The sequence below is a fragment of the Copadichromis virginalis genome, linkage group LG17 (genome assembly GCF_057382275.1).
Source record: "Copadichromis virginalis isolate Kocher_CV1m ecotype Utaka linkage group LG17, C_Virginalis_male_GT1.1, whole genome shotgun sequence".
In the NCBI taxonomy this organism is placed as follows: Eukaryota; Metazoa; Chordata; class Actinopteri; order Cichliformes; family Cichlidae; genus Copadichromis; species Copadichromis virginalis.
This window is the reverse complement of record NC_140634.1, coordinates 40,938,218-40,958,121: the sequence shown is the minus strand read 5'-3', so window position 1 is coordinate 40,958,121 and position 19,904 is coordinate 40,938,218. Positions and strand designations below refer to the sequence as shown.

General features: G+C 45.2%; 1 protein-coding gene across 4 annotated transcripts in view; it reads right to left on the bottom strand.

Annotated features, from left to right (window-relative positions):
* LOC146689993 (pleckstrin homology domain-containing family A member 5-like) overlaps window positions 1-19,904 on the bottom strand; it is a 160,993-nt gene that overhangs the window by 9,258 nt on the left and 131,831 nt on the right. For 2 of the 4 annotated variants that reach the window (XM_085436293.1, XM_085436295.1), the window contains 12 exons: window positions 15,746-15,808; window positions 15,580-15,660; window positions 15,349-15,501; window positions 13,852-13,953; window positions 13,653-13,761; window positions 12,730-12,773; window positions 11,212-11,406; window positions 10,769-10,898; window positions 9,177-9,298; window positions 6,624-6,815; window positions 6,386-6,529; window positions 5,538-5,657 (listed from right to left, as the gene is read on the bottom strand). In XM_085436293.1, coding sequence (XP_085292419.1) covers window positions 5,538-5,657; window positions 6,386-6,529; window positions 6,624-6,815; window positions 9,177-9,298; window positions 10,769-10,898; window positions 11,212-11,406; window positions 12,730-12,773; window positions 13,653-13,761; window positions 13,852-13,953; window positions 15,349-15,501; window positions 15,580-15,660; window positions 15,746-15,808 — 1,455 coding nt within the window. The remainder of the gene's footprint in view (window positions 1-5,537; window positions 5,658-6,385; window positions 6,530-6,623; window positions 6,816-9,176; window positions 9,299-10,768; window positions 10,899-11,211; window positions 11,407-12,729; window positions 12,774-13,652; window positions 13,762-13,851; window positions 13,954-15,348; window positions 15,502-15,579; window positions 15,661-15,745; window positions 15,809-19,904) is intronic. The other 2 variants (XM_085436296.1, XM_085436297.1) reach the window with 1 other exon arrangement.

Here is a 19,904-nt window from a genome sequence, read left to right as displayed (position 1 = left end):
TGGCCGTCCTCGCCTGTGCTTCTGCTTTCTACCTTTCCTTCCCCTTTTACTGGACTTTGGCATAGTACTCCTTATTTTTTTGGTTTTATGCTCATCGTGTGGTTGTGCAATAATAACCTACGACAGACAAACGCTTTTAAATCTCCGATTCTCTTACTGGCATCGCTCGATCCATGCTGGAACCTGGGTGACGCCACCCTGTTACGGCTAGACTCCTCCACCAGTATTTCCTGGTTACCCCTTCCCAACCTGCACAAGAAACGTTACAGGAAACGGGGTAAAAGGAGGGGTCTCCACGTCCGCCTCAAGGCTTACCTTAAAGCAAAGGCTACGGATTATCCATATGCTGGCCGTCTACGCTTCCTCCCCTCCTCCGGAGACCGCTTTGATGCTAAACTACTGAGCCATCGGTGGATCTGCCCCGCTGATTACAAGCCTACCCAGCCCTTCCAGTGGCATGCCTTCCTGTTCGACCCTGGATTACGTCCTCCAGACGTGGCGTCCATCACAACAACCTAAGCGCTCTGCGACGTGCTACCAGTGGTGACCTAGCTGCCTGGACTCGTATGGCTTTACTAAATGTCAGGTGACTGGCGAACAAGACCTTTCTTTTAAATGACTTTTTCCTCACTACTGGACTGGACGTTTTACTCCTGACGGAGACCTGGATTCGCCCCGGTGAGTCCATCCCCTTCTCCGAGCTTCTCCCCCCAGACTGTGCCTTTTTTAGACTTACTGGCCGAGGTGGTGGCTTAGCTTCGGTTTTTAAAAATAACCTCCAGCAGCTCCCCTCCCCTACCTACCCCAGCTTTGAGGCTCAGCTGCTGGAGATGACTGACTGTTAGGCTACTCTGTGTGTCGCGGTCTATCGCCCGCCTAAATACAATAAGACTTTTATCTCTGAATTTGGCGACCTTGTAGGATCTGTTCTTTTTAAACATGGCTGTGTTCTTATTACTGGATTTTAATATACACGTCTGCTGTAAGGACGACCCGTCAGCTGAAGACTTTCTTGCATTAACTGACTCTTTTAACCTCGTTCAGTGGGTAAATGAACCTACCCACGCTAAGGCTTGGACATTTGCATCAAGGTCAGGTCAAGGTCAAGGTCAGATTTATTTATATAGCACATTTCCAACAGCCGATGCTGCACAAAGTGCTTAACAATAACAATAAAATTAAAAACTACAGTGTAATACAATAATAACAATAGAAACAATAAAATAGAAGAATTGAAACAATACTAACTAATTCAGATAAATCCAAAATGCTTGGGTCATAATGTGTTAAAAGCCAGAGCGTAAAAGTGTGTCTTTAGTAAAGATTTAAATTGCTCAAGAGTTTGAGCAGATCTAATATTAAAGGGGAGACTATTCCAAAGTCTGGGACCTGCCACAGAGAAGGATCTATCACCACGAGATTTGAGGTTAGTCCGTGGAATGGACAACAATAGTTTTGAACTAGATCTCGTGGGTTTTCCTGGAGCATAGGCAGAGAGGAGCTCTGACAAGTAGGGGGGGGCTCGGGCGTTGAGTGACTTAAAAACAAAAAGTAAGAGTTTAAATTGGATCCTGTAGGGGACAGGGAGCCAGTGTAAAGAGGCTAAAATTGGGGTTATATGCTCTCTCCGTTTGGTACCAGTTAGCAGGCGAGCAGCAGCATTTTGAACCATCTGAAGGCGATGGATGGTGGCATGATCTAGGCCATAATACAATGAATTGCAGTAGTCCAATCTGCAAGTAAGAAAAAGGTGGATGATACGCTCGAAGACGTCAGCCGGAAGGTATGGCTTTATCCTGGCTAGCTGTCTTAGCTGAAAAAAACAGAACTGAACTACTGCACTCACCTGCTTATTCAATTTAAAAGAACCATCAATGTAAACTCCAAGGTTTTTTACATGTGTTTTACAATACGAGGAGAGGGTACCCAACGTGCTGTCGATATGATTGAAATTGCCAAAAATGACAACCTCAGTTTTGTTTTCGTTTAGCTGTAAAAAATTTAATGATAACCACTGTTTAACGTCGTCAAGGCAGCGTAATAAGAGCTGCGGTTGATCTGATCCTGATTTTAAAGGTAGATAAATCTGTAGATCATCCGCAAAGCAATGAAATGAAATGCTGTACCGCGAGAAGATGGAGCCCAATGGCAGCAAATAGAGTGCGAAGAGGGCGGGACCCAAAATAGAGCCTTGAGGAACGCCGTATTTAAGAGGAGCTAATTTGGAGTTGTGGGGGCCCATATTGACATAAAAGAACCTTTCTGTCAAGTAGGAGCGAAACCACTGAAGGGCAGATCCTTTTAGGCCAGCATGCGATTCTAGCCGTGATAACAGGATGTCATGGTCAACCGTGTCGAAAGCTGCTGACAAGTCCAACAGTAAAAGGGCAGCAGGGCTGCCAGAATCCATAGTTAAGAGAATATCGTTAAAAATCCTTAAAAGTGCTGTCTCAGTGCTATGTAATGATTTAAAACCAGATTGAAATTTTTCTGAGATCATATTAGAATCGAGGTGTGCCTGCAACTGTAGATAGACCACTTTCTCCAAAACTTTAGATAGAAAAGGAAGCTTTGAGATGGGCCTGTAATTAGACAGAACAGTTGGGTCCAGGTTTTGTTTTTTAAGAAGAGGCTGAACTACAGCTTGTTTGAAGCATAGTGGGACGCAGCCTGTAGTAAGGGACGTATTAATCAATTTCAGAATAAAAGGGCCAACAATATTAAAAGTGTTTTTGAGCAGACTCGGGGGAAGAGAATCAGAGGGGCAGTGTGATGATCTTAGGCCACTAACTATCGCGGTCAGGCCCTTAAGGGAGACGGGATCAAACTGCTCTAAGACAGCTGAACACACAGGTGGAGGGCTTTGAACTGAGACAACAGACAACGAAACAAGGGCCCTAATCGATAAGATCTTGTTATTGAAAAATGCTAAAAAATCATCGCACATACTTGGTGAAGAAGTAACTCCAGGATTATCACATAAACTAAAAAAGCGATTAAGAATGTTAAAAAGTACCTGAGGCCTATGACCGTTTGCTGATACTAAGTTTGAGACAAATTGTGTTTTTGCAGTTTTTACAGCTTCTTGATAAGCAGAGAGACAAGTCCTTAAAATCTGTAAGGAAACATACAATCTGTCCTTTTTCCATCTCCTTTCAGCGCGTCTGTAGTCGCGTCTGAGGGAGCGGGTGTAATCGTTCAACCACGGTTCTGATGAATTCTTAGCGCGCACAGTTCTGAATGGTGCAATAGAGTCCAAGATATAAGTGCAAGTAGAATGAAGAATAGCCGAAAGGTCCTCAACATTTTTACAATTGGAGTTCAATATTCCAGAGTCCATAAAGGCAGCAGAAAAGGCAGGTGCTGTTAGTACATTAAGCGCTCGCTTTTTGCGCAGTATATCAAGGATATAAACAATGTGGGGATCTCCGACCACGCCACAGTCATGTTGACTTAGATAATACTGCACCCTGAGTTCCTGCTTTACGTGTAGTTGATGCTGAAACTGTGGCAAATTTCTCTCTGTCTTTCCTGAATTCTGCGTCCACTTCTTTTGATTGTTCTGCCTCTCATATGGTTGAAGACTTTGCAAACACCTTGTTATCCATATGCTCCTCTATCCTTGACACTGTTGCACCTGTTAAAATGAAGCGCCCTACAGCCTTTTCCCAACGCTGGTTAAACGACTCCACACGCGCCTTACGACGTGTTTGCCGCCATGATGAGAGGAGGTGGAGAAAAGATAAACTCCAGGTATCCTGTGAAATCCTATGTGTCAGCCGCTCGAAATTTCAAACTGCTGCTAAAATGGCGAAAGCGGCTTTCTTATCAAAAATGATCCTGGCTCATGGTCACAACCCCTGAACGCTATTTAAAATTTTAATTCGGTGGTCAATCCCCGTCCTGATATGCCGCTGCCGTGCTCGCCGGATCTTTGTGAACAACTTTTAAATCACTTCTTAGATAAAGTTTCTTCTCTTCCTCGCTTCCTGTTTCTGCTCCTGGTTGTTCATCAACCTTCCATCAGTTTGAGCCCGTGTCACTCCTTACTCTGAAGCGATTAGCTGAACAACTGAATAACACTACTCCTATATATGATATCCTCCCGTCTCGCATAGTCAAGGACTGCTTCGACGTAATTGGACCCAGTATTTTATGTTTAATGAATCCTTCTTCAGTCTCTGGCTGCGTCCCGTCAGCTTTGAAACATGCCGTAGTCCAGCAACAGAAACCTTGATAGTAATAATTATGTGAATCACAGGCCGATCTCTAAAGTTGTCGAGAGGATAGTTCTTTCACAAGTCCAGGCGTATTTGGATGTGAACAACATTATTGATAAATTCCAGTCTGCCTTTAAACCACGTCACAGCACTGACACAGCTTAGAGTCCTTAATGTTCTTCTTCTAATTGCTGATACTGGACGTGCTGCGGTCCGAGCTCTATTGCATTTATCCTCGGCTTTTGACATGGTGGATCACAGCATCTTGTTAGAGAGGCTTGAGCATACTGTAGGCATTAGAGGTGTCGCCCGTGGTTGGTTTAAATCATACCTCTCCAACAGGTCCTTCTCGGTCGACCTGGGCACCTGCTCTTCCTCCGCTGCACCCGTCTGCTGTGGCGTGCCTCAAGGATCTGTGCTGGGCCCTATTCTACTCTCTAATCTTTGAGAAATACAATATCGCTTATCACTGTTACGCTGACGATATACAGATCTACTGATCCTGCCTGGTCTCTGCACTGCTTTCAAAGAGTGGCTCTTAGGAAACTAAAATCATTGTGTTTGATAGTAATATTCCTCGTGGACAGTTTTGTGATGCCTTTGGTTCCCTTGCCAGCTCCCTCTCTGACACTGTTAGCAGTTTGGGTGTGTTGCTGCAAAGTGTCCGCTGTAGTTAGATCTAGTTTCTACCAACTGCGTCTCATTTCTAAGACTAAGCATTATGTTCCGCATAAGGACCTGGAAAAGCTTGTTCACGCCTTTGTGACCTGTAGGCTGGATTACTGCAACTCCCTTTATTTCAGTCTTCACTCGGCCCTTCTTCATAGACTGCAAACTGTTCAAAATGACGGGAACTGGGAGGTTTGCCTCTATTACCCCTGTTCTAGCTGACCTGCACTGGCTACCCATTAAATTCCACATCCAATTTAAAATACTGCTGCTTACTTTTAAAATGATCAACAACACAGCCCTGAGCTACCTGATCGAGCTCCTTAGTTCGTACATTCCTGCTCGAGCACTAAGATCGTCTACTCAGTTGCTCCTGGTGCAGCTCGTCTAAGAAACTGGCTCGTCTCTTCCTGAGTCCCTTTGGGAGAATCACCAGTTCTGCTGCTGTGTGATTACAGCCACCTGCTTCTATGGAAATCCCACTTTCCACGTTTCCCAGTTAAAGCCGTTTCCTTCTAGTTCTCGATCTTAAGTATCTGACATCCTTCCTATCACCACTAAACAAGTTTGGTCATACTAATAAACAGTATTGACTATCTTTACACTGCTATCTGCTACACACAGCTGTCCGGAGAAATAAAACAGTACCTCATGATCTAATCTGCCCATCGTAACCTGTGGCTCTTCCACACTCTTCAGGCCCGTGTTCCCGTCTTGCTTTACTTCCTCACATTTGCCATTTTTCACCTCCTCTGCTGTGGGCATCTCCTGCAGATAGAAATAAAAATGATTCTGGTGCTGTGTGTACAGAGTGCAGCAAGTGTTGTGTATAAAAACACTCAGTCTCTTTCACAATGGAAACAAGACCACAAAAAACAAGACTTAGAAAGACGTAGAAAACTGAATATGCAGTCTACATTTGCATCTCATGAAGGTCATATGTCGCTGTTTTTGCGTGAAGCTTCTAAGTCTTGGATGAAAATGTTATCAATAGTAGTCTCACTCCAGCCCAGTAGTGGTGCAGAGTTACTGACTTTGGCTGTGACTTCTCCGTGTGGTCACATCTGCCTCCCTCACTCTAATCCTTGCATCCTCTTCTGTTTATATCAGCCCTCTGCATTCCCTTGTTTACTACATCCATGAATTTTCTCTGTGGTCCTCCTCTTTTCATTCTGCCTGGCAGCTCCACCTTAAATATCTTTGCCTCTCCAACCTCGTCTCCAAACTGCACAGCCTGAGTCGACGTATTCGTTTCCTAACACTCCGACCTCTTGCTCCACCTTCGCTCGTCTTGTCATCTTCCCTTTCACTGTTTTCCTTCTGGCACAAATCCCCCCTAATACACTGGTCTACTTACTCCACCGTCCCAGCCTTTATATTGTGCATTGCTTTGGTTGGTTGTCCACAGGTATCTGAACTCATCTATTGTCATTCCCTCGATCCTTTGCACCTGTAATTGTGAGTACATTGCAAAAATAATGTGAATAAATTCAAACCTTTGCAACAGTCAGCGTTCTTTCTGTGCAGTTTCCTGCAGCGTCAACAGAAGCTCTGCTCTGCTCCTTGTGCTCCACCTTCAGCTGCTGCAGTGCAGCCTCCAGCTCCAAAGGGTCTGCACCGGCTCCTGCTGGGATACGACTCTGCACAAGGGGGAACATAAACCCCTGAGTTAAGTGACAGATTTCAAACCGCAGAGGTCACATCTGAACTGAAGCGTGTGTGTGAGAGACACACCTGCAGAATAAGAAATGGATTGTCTTTGCTGAAGGACGGTGAGCGGGTTGGGGTTTCTTTCTTTTTCTCACGGAGCAACAAGGCCTCCTGATTTCTTCTTAGTCGATCCAGTTGCTCCTCTACACTCATCCTTGTTCTGCCCACCTCTCTCTCCCCAAATCCTATTTGATCCACTGCACTTTTGGGACGATCCTGCACGGGAAAAGACTTTTCACCTCAAACTGTGACTGTGGCTTTCAGAGAGGGTATGCAACATTTTAACAAAAGATTAAAAATTCACTTGCAAGCACAGTCTGAAATTTAAATATTGCCACAAAGAAGTTCACATTTCCCCAGAAGACTTCAGCTCCAGTTACTTTGTTTTGTTGGCCTTTAACGACCCGAGGTCTGGAGTAAGTGCAGGGTCATCATGTTGTTCATGTAGATATTAATCATGTGTGAATACAAAGTGACTACGCTGCCTTTTACTGTAACTAGCTCACAAAAATACACTACAGTTATACTAGTTTGACACCACACTGTGTGTCTCAGCACCACATGGAAGCTCCTGTCAGGCATCATAGCGGCTAAGATGAACAGGCATGTGGCTCAATGCACACTCCTCATGACAAAGGAATTACCAGAGGAGCGAAACACCAGCTGCTGGTAGACCGAGCAGTCAGCCAAGTCTGCAAGACCAGGCTGACCAACCTGTGCACTGCCTGGACTGATTAGAGGAAGGCCTATGACTCAATGCCCCACAGCTGGATACTGGAATGCCTAGACCTGTACAAGATCAATGGGACCCTAAGAGCCTTCATCAGGAACTCAATGGGGATGTGGCGTACAACACTAGAGGCCAACTCCAAGCCCATAGCACAAGTCACTATCAAGTGCGGGATCTACCAAGGAGATGCTCTGTCCCCACTGCTGTTCTGCATAGGCCTGAACCCCCTCAGTGAGATCATTAACAAGACTGGCTACGGATACCGACTACGGAACGGAGCAGTTGTCAGCCACCTCCTGTACATGGATGACATCAAGCTGTATGCCAAGAGTGAACGAGACATCGATTCACTGATCCACACTACCAGGCTATACAGCAATGACATTGGAATGTCGTTCGGACTGGAGAAGTGTAGCCGGATGGTGACAAAGAGAGGGAAGGTAGTCAGAACTGAGGGGATTGAACTACCAGAAGGCAACATTGCAGACATAGAGGACAGCTACAAGTACCTGGGGATCCAGCAGGCGAATGGGAACCATGAAGAGGCCGCTAGAAAAGCTGCAACCACCAAGTACCTGCAGAGGGTCAGGCAAGTCCTGAGGAGTCAGCTGAATGGTAAGAACAAGATCCGGGCCATCAACACGTACGCCCTGCCCGTGATCAGGTACCCTGCTGGGGTAATAGGCTGGCCAAAGGAGGAGATAGAAGCCACTGACATAAAGACAAGAAAGCTCCTTACCATGCATGGAGAGTTTCACCCCAAAGTCCAGCACCCTGAGGCTGTACGCTAAGCGGAAGGAAGGGGGCCGGGGACTGGTGAGTGTCAGCACCACAGTCCAGGATGAGACAACGAACATCCAAGAATACATTGGGAAGATGGCCCCAACTGACCGAGTGCTCAGTGAATACCTCAGGCAGCAGAAACCCAAGAAAGAGGAGGGAAACGAGGAACCATCATGGAAGGACAGGCCCCTGCACGGTATGTACCACCGGCAGATAGAGGAGGTGGCTGATATCCAGAAATCCTACCAGTGGCTGGACAAAGCTGGACTGAAAGACAGCACAGAGGCACTAATCATGGCAGCACAAGAACAAGCTCTGAGCACAAGATCCATAGAGGCTGGGGTCCATCACACCAGGCAAGACCCCAGGTGCAGGCTGTGTAAAGATGCCCCAGAGACAATCCAGCACATAACAGCAGGGTGCAAGATGCTAGCAGACAAGGCATACATGGAACGCCATAACCAAGTGGCCGGCATAGTGTACAGGAACATCTGTGCCGAGTATAACCTGGAAGTCCCGAGGTCAAAATGGGAGATGCCCCCAAGGGTGGTGGAGAACGACCGAGCTAAGATCCTGTGGGACTTCCAGATACAGACGGACAAAATGGTGGTGGCTAACCAACCGGACATAGTGGTGGTAGACAAACAGAAGAAGGCGGCTGTAGTGATCGATGTAGCGGTTCCGAATGACAGCAATATCAGGAAGAAGGAACACGAGAAGCTGGAGCAGATCCCGGGAACAACATCGGAGATCTCTGTCCAGAAGAGCGCAGTCCTGGGAACAGCTAAGATACTGCAGGACCCTCAAGCTCCCAGGCCTCTGGTAGAGGACCCGAGCCTGAAGGATAAACCGCCCGCAGGGGCGTGCTGGGTGTTATATATATATATATATAGAGAGAGAGAGAACAGAGTCACCAAATGAAGATGATTCTGCTTCTGATCTATATTTACGAGCGGTCAGTGAGAGAGTGCTTCATTTCCTTTTATGTACTCCGAATAAATGCGTCAGACATGACTTGCCCTCGTAGTGCAACAGATTTACCACACTATAAAGGTGAAACTTACAGATCTGGATTCAGGTTTCTTGGTCTTCCTCAGGGTAACGTAGGAAGCAATAGTGGAGGACTCGGCAGGGCTCATTGGGGATTTGGTCCTGGGGGGGATGACACCCACTCGGTACGGGGACACTGTTGGAGAAACAGCCGGAAAATGCTCTCACTCACACATTAATGAAAAACAACTAAAAGGACTAAAAACAATATATAGGCTATGTGTTTTAACTGAACCAAGTTAGTATGAGGTCCCAACGTTACCAACACAGATGTGAGAGAAATATTCTTTCCAGTAGGGCTGATGAAGGCATGCATCTGCTGTGGCATTGTCTCCACAAGCTTCTGCAATGTCACAACATTTATTTCCATCCAGTGTTGCATTAATTTGTCACCAAGAACTTGCACTGATGATGGTGGAGTCTGACCGCTGTGCAAAGCCTTCTCCAGCATCCCAAAGAGTCTTAATGGGGTTAAGGTCTGGACTCTGGTGGCCAGTCAATGTGTGTGAAAAGGATGTCTCATGCTCCCAGAGCCACGCTTTCACAGTTTGAGCCAGATGAATCCTGGCATTGTCACCTTGGAAATATGCCCGTGCCATCAGAGAAGAAGAAACCCATTGATGGGATAACCTGGTCATTCAGGGAGTCAGCGGACCTCCTTCTTGGAGCACATGCTGTTGCTGAACCTAGACCTGACCAACTGCAGCAACCCCAGACCACAGGCTTGTAGGCACCAGGCATGACGGGGGCATCACTCCATCTGCCTCTCCTCTTACCCCGATGCGCCCATCCCTCTAGAACAGGGTAAGTCTGGACTCATCAGACCACATGACCTTCTTCCATTGCTCCAGAGTCCAGCCTTTTTCCCGGTTTGCCTCTCTGATTACTGGTTTTATTATGGCTACACAGCTGTTCAATCCCAATTCCTTGAGCTTCCCATTGTGCTGGTGGAAATGCTCTTACATTCACTATTAAACATAGCCCTGAGTTCTACTGTTGTTTTTCTTAGATTTGATTTCACCAAACGTTTAATTGATTGCCGATCACAATCACCACACTTCTTCCTCGAAGACCATGGATCCCCACTATCCTTCCACTTTTTAATAATGCGTCGGACAGTTCTTAACCCAATTTGCGTAGTTTCTGCAGTCTCCTTGGATGTTTTCTCTGCTTGATGCATACCAATGATTTGACCCTTCTCAAACACACTAACATCTTTTCCACAACCACGATATGCATCTTTCGACATGGTTGTTTATGAAATGTGAAGCAACTCATTGCACCAGTTGGGGTTGAATAACTTGTTGCCAGCTGATAATCGCCCATGCAGTAACTGTCCAACAGGAGGCTCGAACCTATTTGCTTAGTTAAATCCAGCGGGCAACTTTTATAATAAGTGTGGCTTGTGGCTCGGCTGCAGGGGTCAGCCCGCCAGAGGGACCCGCTCAGCCCAATCCGGACATCAGTGCCCCGAACCCACTGCTCCACCCCCTCTGCAGCCAAGCCACACCCCGTCACGAAACGCCAGCTTCTTTAAAGCACAGTAAAAACAGTGCAGCGAGAATGAGGCTACCACTGAGAGTCACACACTGATTAATAAATGTACCTTTGGATGATGCGCCGTCTTTACTTTCAGTCTCAGCCTTGTCCTTCTCTTCACCGTTGGCCTCGTCCACTTCCTCGTTCACCGTGGTCAGCTCTGGCTCGCTCTTATATAGCCGGTAATCTGGAGCTTGCTTTGAGTGCAATAGGAAGGAAATCTCAGGATAAGAATACATTCATACACAAGTTCAGTCAGGCACACATAACACTGATATGAATTAGATGTATTTGAACTTGTTGAGGAACAGATGCACATGAATTTATTCTTTAGGATGGGGTCTGGAAATAAAAGGCGAGAGATGGCTGAGAACACTGAATCCTGTGAAATGAGGAGCTCGGGTGCATTGGCTCGGTGTACTGAAGTGTGCCAGTCACAGCAAACTGAGGATGTTGGGGGCTGATGTGGTCGGGAGAGGGTGGGGCATGAACGCGTTCAGCGATTCTTACACTGTGTGCTCCATTCCTGGTGCCGGTTTTGCAGTCTTCAGGACGATAATTGTGGGAGGGCATGGGGCCACCACGGTGCGAGTGGTGGGGGGGCACTTGAGGGGGGCGGTCTGATGAGTCGTAGTACTGGGGGAGAGGCGGGCGGGGGGGTACGCTGTTGCCCTCCTTGGGAGGACTGAGTGGCTGAGTGACTGCCTGTAGACAGTTAACACAACGGGGCTCAAAGAAAGGACAGCGCTCCTGTCATGCTGTACAAATGCTGCTCGTCACCAAGAACACTCAGCCTGACTGGACCAGTTTCTGCAAACTGGGATGGAGACACCTCGGCTTGTGCTGGAAATACTCAAACATCACTCTGACTCCAAATGTGTTCTTCTGAGACTTGCTGTTATGGGTGCATTCACAACGACAACAACACAAACTACACTATAAGTATGTTATTAATGGAACATATCAGTGTTAGCGGTAAACACGCATCCTAACGACATGTAAAGAGCTACGGTAAGAGTGAAATATCTGGTTCCGTGAGACAGGACAGGACTTTAGTTTTAGTTTTACACCTGTTCACTCTGTCTGCTACTCGCCATCGAGCGCATACTCTACAGGACCGCGGTCCCTCGTTCATCGTGGGAGTTGCGTTCTAAAAATAACCCGCGATAAGTGAAATCCGTGAAGTAGCCAACTTTATTTTTTACAATTATTATAGATGTGTTAAGGCTGTAAAACCCGTCCCTACACAGTTTATAAACTTTTCTCGCACAGGCAGGAACATTTTCACACTTTTCTCTGTTGTTTAAACTCTCAAAGTTCAAACCTTCGTAGAAAGTCCAGTATTACAGAATGAAACCAAACACACCTGCAGGTGACGACGTTTCGTCGACATTGTCGTGTTCGTCAGAGAAAACTTACAAACATACAGTGCAGCACTTCGGAGTCACGCTGCTACTGATCGAAGATTTATGTAAATTGGACAAGCTGAACACATTCTGTACTGTACAGGGGACACGGCACAAGATTGATTGACACTTGTCTACAGCCAATCAGGACACAGAACACAATGTGCTGTAAAAAAAAAAAAAGCATGCAAAATTGTGCACAAAAAAATCCACGAAACAGCAATGCTGCAAAAGGTGCACCGTGTTATAGCGAGGCACCGCTGTAACTGAAGAAGCTAATCTCACCAGCATCATGGAAAGTATCTGTGGAAACGGACAAACCTGAAACGCCACAAAAACAGCTGAGCGAGCGGATTTCTACACTGAACTCAAACATCGACCTGTCCAGTACGAAACCTTTGAGCTACACAATCTCTATTCAGCTGTGAAACAACAGACAGCAAAGCCATCACACACACTCCTGCTGAACAATTTGACCACGTGCTTCATGCTAACCCTTCAGCTGGAGCTCAAACAAAGCCATCTTGGTTGGGCTAGAAAGACGCCAGAAATCTCTGAAGTCAAAACAAACGTAACTAAAACAGAATCATGTGACAGGGGTGTAATGTGCACACTGCCGTACCTCATTCTTCTGCTGGATGCTGAGTGGCTTTGAACCAAGAAAACCTATTAAACAGACAGAAATTGGAGAAAAGAGACAGAAGTGAAGAAGTTTGCGATCACTGAAGATACGTGAATGCATCAGGTGCCGCTGCAAAATGGAGTTCTACATCTTCCTCACAAGATGATTCATCTTTCAGGTATCCAACACTTTGTAACGCACAGAAAACACAACATAGATTTACTGACAAGCCAAAGCAGAATATTAACAGGGTAGATTTAACCAGAAGGCTAAAGACGCGATATCACAGAATCACAAAAAATAGTCTATAACAAGGACCCTATGCAGAAAACGCACACACAGGGCCACCGTGTCCATTTCACGCTTTGTGTGTGTGAAATGGACACGGATGCACGGAGATATTTCACTTCATGCCAACACGAGAACAATGACGGCAAAGACAATATTAACATGTTTACGTGTATATTAAAAACAGCAGCTAGGCTGTCAGCATCACCGGGTCTCACAGTGTGTCAGTGTATTGTTGGCAGAGCCGTGTAATGACACGTTGTCATGGAAACATAAAACTAGAAACTACAACAGGGCACCAAACGTAACCGACGGTGACTATAACGGCTCTTTCTAAAAGATAAGAGTGACAACCAAGCGAAGGCCGTGACCTGACGACTGAAACGCTGCAACGAGCAAAGCTGAAAAAACAAATCAAATGTACATTTTGACACACAGAAGCAAAAAGTGGTGAAGCAGCTGCTTTTTCTTTAAACCTCCGGCAGGATCAAGATTTGGTTTTGTTCAAAGAGACTGACCGTGGCGTGTTTACAAGAACTGTTTAGAACCTTGAAATTGTATTCAAGACATCAGACACACGCATGCAAGCAAGAACGTAAGAATGTGATGGTGGAGGTGCTGAGGGAGGGCCTCACTGCTATTTGTGCTCCGCTGGGGTTTGCTCTTGGACAGCGCCTCCATCACATCCTGGATCCTCCACAGCTCTTTCTGGATCTGAATGTGCCGCTGACTTGGAGGCTCTGTCTGAAGACACACAGAGACACACATCCAAATATTCTGTTCAAAGTTAACCACCGTGTAAAGTAAGAGTGTGTGTGTGTGTGTGCGTGCTACCTGTGGGCTGCCCAGGGCCTCCAGCTGTTCCAGTAGGTTGGATTTGGCCAGAGTAACATCTGCTTCCAGTAGGTCGTACTCCCTCCAGGAGCACTCTAGCTCCTGAAACAGGACACCAACAGCAGTCGGTTTGTGTTTATCTGTGCGGGTTTTCTTTCCCGTGTCTCCTCTTTTAGGTTCGGGAACCTTTGCCCTCTTTCTCGTCTGTCAGGTTTGCGTGGCATTTCTGTGAGTTCCCCCGGTACATCAGTCCTAAACCAACAGACACAAGGACCAGAGACCCCGAAATCTGCAGCCGAGCAAAGACTGAACTTGTGCTTGTTCCTGAAAAGACTTCCTGCACAATCATGTGGATTCCCATCTACTATCATTAGACTGGCTGCATAGGATATGCAGGGTATGGTTTAGAGGATGGATCTCTTAGAGCCCCGATCCAGTGTGTGACCACTCACAGTGTAACTAGAGTAGATCCAGCCTTTAGGTATGGGCTCAAAATGTGGTCATAAATATTTTGTACTTGTAAAAAAGATTTGCATGTGTAAAAAGAATTTGTGTGTGGACTTAGCCAAAAAAACCCTGCAAGTTACAAGTACGAATTTTGACCCTATTTTTCTTCCTTTCATCTGATTGGTCAATGTCATGTCAATCACAAATGTAACAATCCAATCAGAGAACAGATGGGTTTGGCTGTCGGAAGGGCGCTTTTTTGAACTGCAGGTCCTTGAAGGGTGATACAGTTTGAAGCTGGAGGATCTCTATATAAATATCCGATAGCAGCTAGGTCCCCTAACTTTCAGTAGCTGTTGAAAGGAAAAAGTTGTGGTATATCAGTGGTTAGAAATCTTTTTTACACATACAAATCTTTTTTACAAGTACAAAATATTTATGACCACATTTTGAGCCCATATTTAGGAGCTTATTTGTTATATTTAGAACATGCACCATTAAAAAAAACACAAAATAAAAGATTTAAAATGCAGATATATAACTGTCACCTGATTCTGTTTCCTTCACTGTTGTTCACATCAAAGCTGTCACAAACATAAACACAGTGGAAGCCACACCGCTATGGAAACAAAGGCTTCGGCTGCGCTACATGCTGGTGTTCTTGGAGTTGAAAGGAGGCTTTCCCAGTACTGTGACTGGTCAAAGAACAAAACATTTTCTTACTCTGTAATCATCAGGAAACGCGTCTGTAACAGCAGTGCAGAAGTATTATTGTTGTAAAGAAATGTATATTTGGGTTTGTATATTCTGGTGTTTATCAAGGAAATTAAATGAAGAGTAAAAGCTAATCAATAACCTTACCAGCATGTATCACAGTAACGCCAGTAAAAGCTGATTTTTACTCTCCATAAGGAGTCTAGGTGATGTTCCACTGTGAGACACGCAATAAATATTCAGTAGCAAGTCCTATTCCATAAAACTGTGGCTGCTTTTCCAAGCATAAATGTCCCTACGTGTCGGGTGGTGATGTGTGAGAGCATGCATGCTCACAGTGCTGACTCGGGACAGCTCCCTGCAGGTGCTGAGCAGCCCATTTTGCAGCACATCTCTCTGTTGGACCAGGCTCTGTGTGGCTGCTGCATTGGAGTCACTCTGTTCACTCAGCTCCTGACTGGCAGACAGCAGCGCTGTCTCCAGAGTGTGCTGCCACACAACACACAAAAATTATTACTGCATATCCGCAAAGAGAGCAACACACATGCACAGAGTGCACAGCTGTACCTTCTCTCTGTGTAGCTGCTGCAGTTTCTCCTCCTGCATCCTCACTGCTTTGTCCTGCTCACACAGTCTGCTCAGCTTGGTCTAACACAGCCACACAAACATGCCCATCAGTAAACGTGTCTTTGAAACGTGTCAATCATTTCACTGAGAGCTGCGGCCGTCTTACATCTATGTCAGCCTCCTCTGGGCGCTGGACGAAGGCGCCGTCTTTGTAGTCATCTGAACTCGTCTGAAGAAGAGAAACAGTCAGAGATGGACACTAAGGGGCAACACATCTGGTACAACGGAGAGCTCCAGGTCAGTTTTTCAAAAAATATTAAGAAATGTCACAGAATGCATTCAGGGATTACTTCTCGACTTGTTATACACTAACAGTCAAAAGTTTGGACTCGCCTTCTCATTTGTTGTCGTTATTTTTGCTACTTTCTACATTATAGATACAAACTGACATCAGATATATGAAGTAAGATATATGGACTCATGTAGCAAAGGAAAAACTATGTTTTATATTTTTGATTTCTGTAAGTAGCTGCTCTTTGCTTTGTTGACAGCGCGGCAAACCCTCGGCCTTCTCTCAGCGAGCTTCATGATGTTGTCACCGGAAACGGCTTCACCCGGCAGGTGAGCCTGTCAGGGTTCGTTTGTGGAATTTGTTGCCTTCTTAATGGGGTTGGGACCATCAGGTGTGTTGTGCAGAAGTCAGGTTGCTACACAGACTGTTAGAATTCATATTATGGCAAGAACCAGTCAGCTAAGAAAAGAGAAACAACAGGCCATCATTACTTTAAGAACTGAAGATCAGTCAGTTGGAAAATTGCTAAAACTTTGAATGTGTCCAAGTGCAGTCGCAAAAACATCAAGACTACGATGAAACCGTCTCACATGAGGACGCCCCAGGAAAGGAAGACCAAGAGTCCCTCATTCATCCGAGTCACCAGCCTCAGAAATCACAAGTTAACAGCAGCTCAGATTAGAGATAAGTCTAAATCTGAGATCTTTGGTTCCAACTGCAGAAAAGGTGAATGGATGGCGTACACAGTCACCTGACCTAAACCCAGTGGAGATGGTTTGGGATGGAGCGCAGAGTGAAGGCAACGGACCAACAAGTCCTCAGCATCTCTGGGAACTCCTTCAACACTGTTGGAAACCATTTCAGGAGACGACCTCATGAAGCTCACGGAGACGCCAAGAGTGAGCGAAGCAGGAATCAAAGGGTGGATATCAGGAAGAATCTAAGATATACAACATGTTATTTCACACATCTTTGTTTCCTACATAATTCCACATGCGTTCATCCGTAGTTTGATGCCTTCAGTGAGAATCTGCAATATAAATATTCATGAAAATAAAATAAAAAAACATGAAATGAGAAAGCATGTCCAAACTTTTGACTGTGTGTTTAATTTAATCCCACATGATATAAATTATTGTGTCAGGATTTGTCTTTCCTGAATACAGTGGGCAAAAATTGTTCATATTACACTTGTTGTTTATTACAAGAGCATGAAATGATGCAGTGATGATGGGATATTGTTGATATTTACTAATCCTGCTTGAAGCTGCTTACCCAGATGTTACCACGGCTGCTGTGGATCACATTAGAAAGTACAAACACGCATCGCCAGCGTAGCTTCAGCAAACTATAATATGCTGATAAACAAACTCTTACATATTGCCTCCTACACTTTAGTCTGATTTGCAGCAATGAGGTTGTGCTCTACCAAGAAACAAGTCAACCTTTTTTTAAGGCAACTTTTTGTTGGAATCAGTCCCAAACAACTGTCCCAGAAAATGACCGGTGTTCACTATACAAAGTAGGGCCGCCACAAACGATTACTTTGATAGTCGACTAGTCACACATTATTTTTGCGATTAGTCGACTAATCAGATCATCATCCATTGGACGTAAAACTACAGCTTATTGCACCAGCAGCATCTGCTCTTATATAACTATCATTAGCTTACAGCTTTAAGTGTTTAAGGTCTGTGCTAACTAAAAATAAAGACAAGATGATAGTTTATTAAATTTTAATGAAATTTGCAGATTGTTTCGGTGGAGTTTAATAAACTCCTTGCTATCTAAAATATAACAGGACACCGGAGTAAATTCTTGAGCATCTCACACTTCTGATAATCAGCTGTCTGCTTGACGTTTATTCAGCTGTGTAAAAATTATAACTTTAATCTCAGCCAAACCGATTTACTCAGCAACAAATAAAATACTAAAAAAGCCAAACAATAACATTTTTAAGTTATCTAAGTGACTCATATATCATGTTTAACCTGAGTAGCGAAAGACGGCGGTGGGTTTGAAAACGATTAGCCGAGAGTCCGGTGTTCTCACGGCTCTAGTTAGCCTAGCCCCCGGCTAGCTATCGAGCTAGTGGGTAACAGACGTCTCCGAAAACGTCGGAGCGCTTTTGAAAATATGCGGTGTCTTGATAAACTGAGCAGATATTAGAGGTTTACACAGCTACATTCTCGCCTGAAAATATGTTAAACGTTTATTTTGTGACCCAGAAAGAATAATAAGAGTAATATTAAAACTAACTAGCTGCCGCCATTGTTGGAAACTGAGCTGGGCTGCGCTATGAATTCTGGGACACAGGCTGTATCCCAATTCAGGGTCTGCAGCCTTAAAGGCCGCATTTTAAGGCCGATTACGTCACCGCGACGTGACGAAGGCTGTCCCAATTCGAAGGCTGCTCGAAATGCGGCCCTCAAATGCGTCCTTCATTTCCCTGAACTTTAAGGACATGGCGGTGTAGACTTCGTGGCCCAACATATCCCAGAATGCATAGCGCGGCGGTGGGTGTGGATAATTTTGCCGGAAAAAAACGGCGGATGAGGGGCGCCCGAAGAGTAAACTTTAAGTACTGAATATTATGTCACTTATTTATGTGCAAATGTTTAATAACGAAGAACAATAAAACATTACTGTTGGCCACATGTCGGCAAAGTCATGTGACATTAGTGACGTTTGTGCTAACTTGGTTTTAAAGCCTTTACTTTAAAATATACTTCGGTCAATAGCTGAGCTTAATCTCACAGAGAATGATCAAAGCTCATGTAGAAACAAACAAATGAACAAAAGATTTTCTCCTTCATCTCTGTCAAACAAAGCTGTATGACACGTTTCCAGCTGTTAGTATCATGGTTGCTAGGCAACCTGGGCAGCGCAACGGAGGCTAGATCGCCCATTTCACAAGCCTCGCACTTCCGGCCTTAGCGGTCTTTGAGTACGCGGCCCTTGAGGATCGTTGAGGCTGCGTACTTTAAGGCTGCAGACCCTGAATTGGGATACAGACACAGCTTCTTCTTCTTCGGGGTTTAACGGCAGCTGGCATCCTTGTACATGCAGTGCTGCCATCTTCTGTTTCAGTCCGTTATTACACTCTTAAATCCTACTACTTATTCCTGCGTCTTTTGGGATCTTACAAAGCTTCAAACGACGCGTCGACTATTAAATCAGTCGTCGACGATTTTGATAGTCGACTAATCGTGACTGTGGCTCAGGGGGTTGGGAATCGCATCTGTAACCGGAAGGTCGCCGGTTCGATCCCTGGGCTCTCTGTCCTGGTCGTTGTGTCCTTGGGCAAGACACTTTACCCTACTTGCCTACTGGTGTTAGCCAGAGGGGCCGATGGCGCGATATGGCAGCCTCGCCTCTGTCAGTCTGCCACAGTCAGCTGTGGCTACAACCGTAGCTGCCTCCACCAGTGTGTGAATGTGAGAGTGAATGAATAGTGGTATTGTAAAGCGCTTTGGGTGCCTTGAAAAGCGCTATATAAATCCAATCCATTATTATTATTATTATTATTACTAGTCGACTAATCGTGGCAGCCCTACTACAAAGCATACAAAAGATGAATGTACCCTCTGGGCGTTAAAGCACACGCACCAGAGCCACAGACTTGTTTTCTGTCCTTCAGAGAAAGACTCCTGTGGCAGACGTCTATGGACTGCTTGTAACATGTCCTCACTAAACACATCCCCATGAGATTTACTATCAAATCTTATTCAACACAACACAGCGTTCATTCACTAACTTACTGTGTGATTTAAGATTCACCATAATCACCATGTAGTGTAGATTTTAGTGCTCCAGTAGAACCAGTCCATGTACCATTTACCTAAATGTGTCCTCCACTGCTGCGGACTTCAAGGAAGGAGTGTGAGCCACACTGCGACAGTAACTGAAAGGCTGATGATCATTTGATCCAGCTTCACATTTTAACTGGATACTTTATGTAATGGATCAGAAAAAAATGCCTAACAAATAAATGTCTTAGACGTGTGTTAGGTAACAACAGGAAACAGCCCAC